Genomic DNA, 2,278 nt, shown 5'->3' with positions numbered 1-2,278 from the left:
CACACTCACAACACTCTCCTATTATTATTATTGTCGTTGTTGCTATTAGTATAACCCTAATGCACAGAAAACAAAGGTAAACAAAGTTAGAAGTTTATTAGAATAGCACTTTGTTTTCACACGATATTACTTTACCACTTTGCACACATAGCGCACTGTCATACAAAAATTTTATATTTTTCAACAATTTCCACATTTTCACCAAAAAGTGTTATAATGTATCAAATTTTATCAAAATATTATATTTTAGTATTTTTAGGAAATTTCATGAGTTTCATAAAATCATGCAAGAATTCTTAAAATCCTTAAAATTCTACCGAATCAGTGAAAGCAGAAGCAACCAAAGAAATTTTCTAATTCATAAGGAAACTGAAATCTTTGCAAGTTTCCCCTTCCCATTTACAGCTTTTGTCACCTTCAAATTTTGTCTTATCAGTTCCGTGCGCTGCACACCCATTTGCTGCTGCTCCCTCTTTTGGTGTCTTTCCTGTTTCTGCTGTGTTTGTATGGCCCGTAACCTGATTATCACCTGGTTTACAATGTGCCCCTGTCGTTTCTGTTTTTCCTTCCCATTTACATTTGTTTGAAATACACGTCTCGTTCGTGGTATACTGTGTGCAGATAGCTGCCGGAGCTGCGCTGCTGGCCTTTGCTGCTGTGCCAGTTTCTGAATTCCTGTAGCTTGTCGTGTATAGTATCTGCTCTGCTGAATTGTTTAGTATTTTTAGCTTAGCTGCTAATTCACGCAGCGTCTTTTCAGCTGCGAGCTGCTTTTCACTTTTTGTTACTGCTTGTTTTAGGTGAGTCAGCCATTGCAGCTCTGGGTCATTTTTGAGGATACTGCCGGCTGCATATTTAACGCACGCTCCGGTGTCGCCTGCGCTCGTTTTTCCTGTGCAGCCGTTTGTGCCGCTGCCGTCCATGTACCCTAGGACGAACTTTTCGGCTCTCCCGGTGCCTTTATGTTTGTTTGCTCGGCTTAGGAACGATAATAACCTTGAAGTTAGCAGTGTCTGGCTGAGGGTCTCAGGGATGAGGTAAGGCGGACAGTGCTCGGCTATTTTTTCTGCTCTTGTTTTTCCCTCGGTGTTCGTTCGCCACGGGTCGCCGTTGTGTGCTGTCCCGCAGCCGTCGCAACAAGCGCCGCCTGCGTCATCGTCAGTGGCCTCGCCGGCACACAGACATAGTAAATCCCAGTACAGTGCGTGCCCTTCCTTCGTCCCCGGGGCTGCTGCGTTCGTTGCCCCTTTGCCGCATTCTGTCTCCCTGTCGGCCCCTGCAAACTTGATTGTTGCTTCTGCTTTGCCCGCGCCGTAAAGAGATCCTTCCAGGTCGTCTGAGAGGCCTTCCGCTTTGAGTTCTTCTTTGACTTGTTGTGCAGCTTCTTGTAGTGCTATGGCGGTTTCTGTGATCATCCTGACCTTTTGTTTTACCTCGTTGTTATTACGGTGCTTGTGCCACAACAGTAGAGCCTTTGCTTCGGCATCTGAGGGATCGAGGTTTTCTACGCGTCTCCACTCCTCCCAGTGCTTACTATAATATGCTTTGTGGCCTGTGTGCTTCGCTGATACAGCTGTCCAATCCTTTGTTTTGTCGGCTGCGACGTCAGCCCGTATCGCGGCGTCTCCAATTGTGTAGTTGATTGCTATTAGGCTTCTTATGCTGTCCGCAATGTCTTGTGGCTCCGCTTTGATTTGGGGGTTTGCTTTCGCTAAAGTTATTAAACCACACAAAGCAGCAAAGTCCTCGGCGTTTGCACTTTTAACTGCGACCGCTGAGCATTGCTTGATCGTTGTTAGCAAGCCAGCCACAACAAACGACAGCAGTGGCTGTATTGGCATTGATCCTGTAACTATTTTGGCTTAAATCGCTTGGATGTCGCTCAGATAAAGACGTTGATGACAACTGGGTTTACAATTGGTGCCAGTTTTGAGTGGTAAAAGAACAAAAACAGCTGAATACGCTTGTCTCAAGTACTGCGGACCATGGATTCTACCACTTGTGTGCGTTGCCGTGTTCGCGGATCACCTTGGTGGTTTTTGTCGACAGAAAGCTCAGATCTGCATCCGTTCAAGTTCCTAGTCGATCTTTGTTTCCCATCTAAAAAAATATCCGTATCTTGCTCATGAAACTTTCTAATAAACTGAAAGAAAATATTTTTTCTATGGATAAACATACTTTCGTTGACTTGCTACTAAACGGCCGGTGGCGCCATCACATTAAAATCCACAGTTTCAACCATTTCTGGTGTTACATTTATACATCTTTGAGTTATTTA

General features: G+C 44.6%; 1 protein-coding gene across 1 annotated transcript; it reads right to left on the bottom strand.

Moving 5' to 3' along the window:
- Positions 1-353: 353 nt before the first annotated feature.
- On the bottom strand, positions 354-1,841 carry TEOVI_000473500 (Trypanosomal VSG domain/Trypanosome variant surface glycoprotein C-terminal domain containing protein, putative; the record flags this gene model as incomplete). The annotated part of the gene is made up of 1 exon (XM_067221270.1): positions 354-1,841. One exon carries the CDS (start codon positions 1,839-1,841, stop codon positions 354-356), a length of 1,488 nt encoding a protein of 495 aa, XP_067077371.1.
- Between the last annotated feature and the right edge of the window lie 437 nt (positions 1,842-2,278).

This window comes from Trypanosoma equiperdum, assembly GCF_001457755.1.
Source record: "Trypanosoma equiperdum strain OVI genome assembly, contig: ctg_1384, whole genome shotgun sequence".
Taxonomy (NCBI): Eukaryota; Euglenozoa; class Kinetoplastea; order Trypanosomatida; family Trypanosomatidae; genus Trypanosoma; species Trypanosoma equiperdum.
The sequence above is the reverse complement of the archived record's forward strand: the minus strand, read 5'-3'. Positions and strand labels throughout refer to the sequence as shown.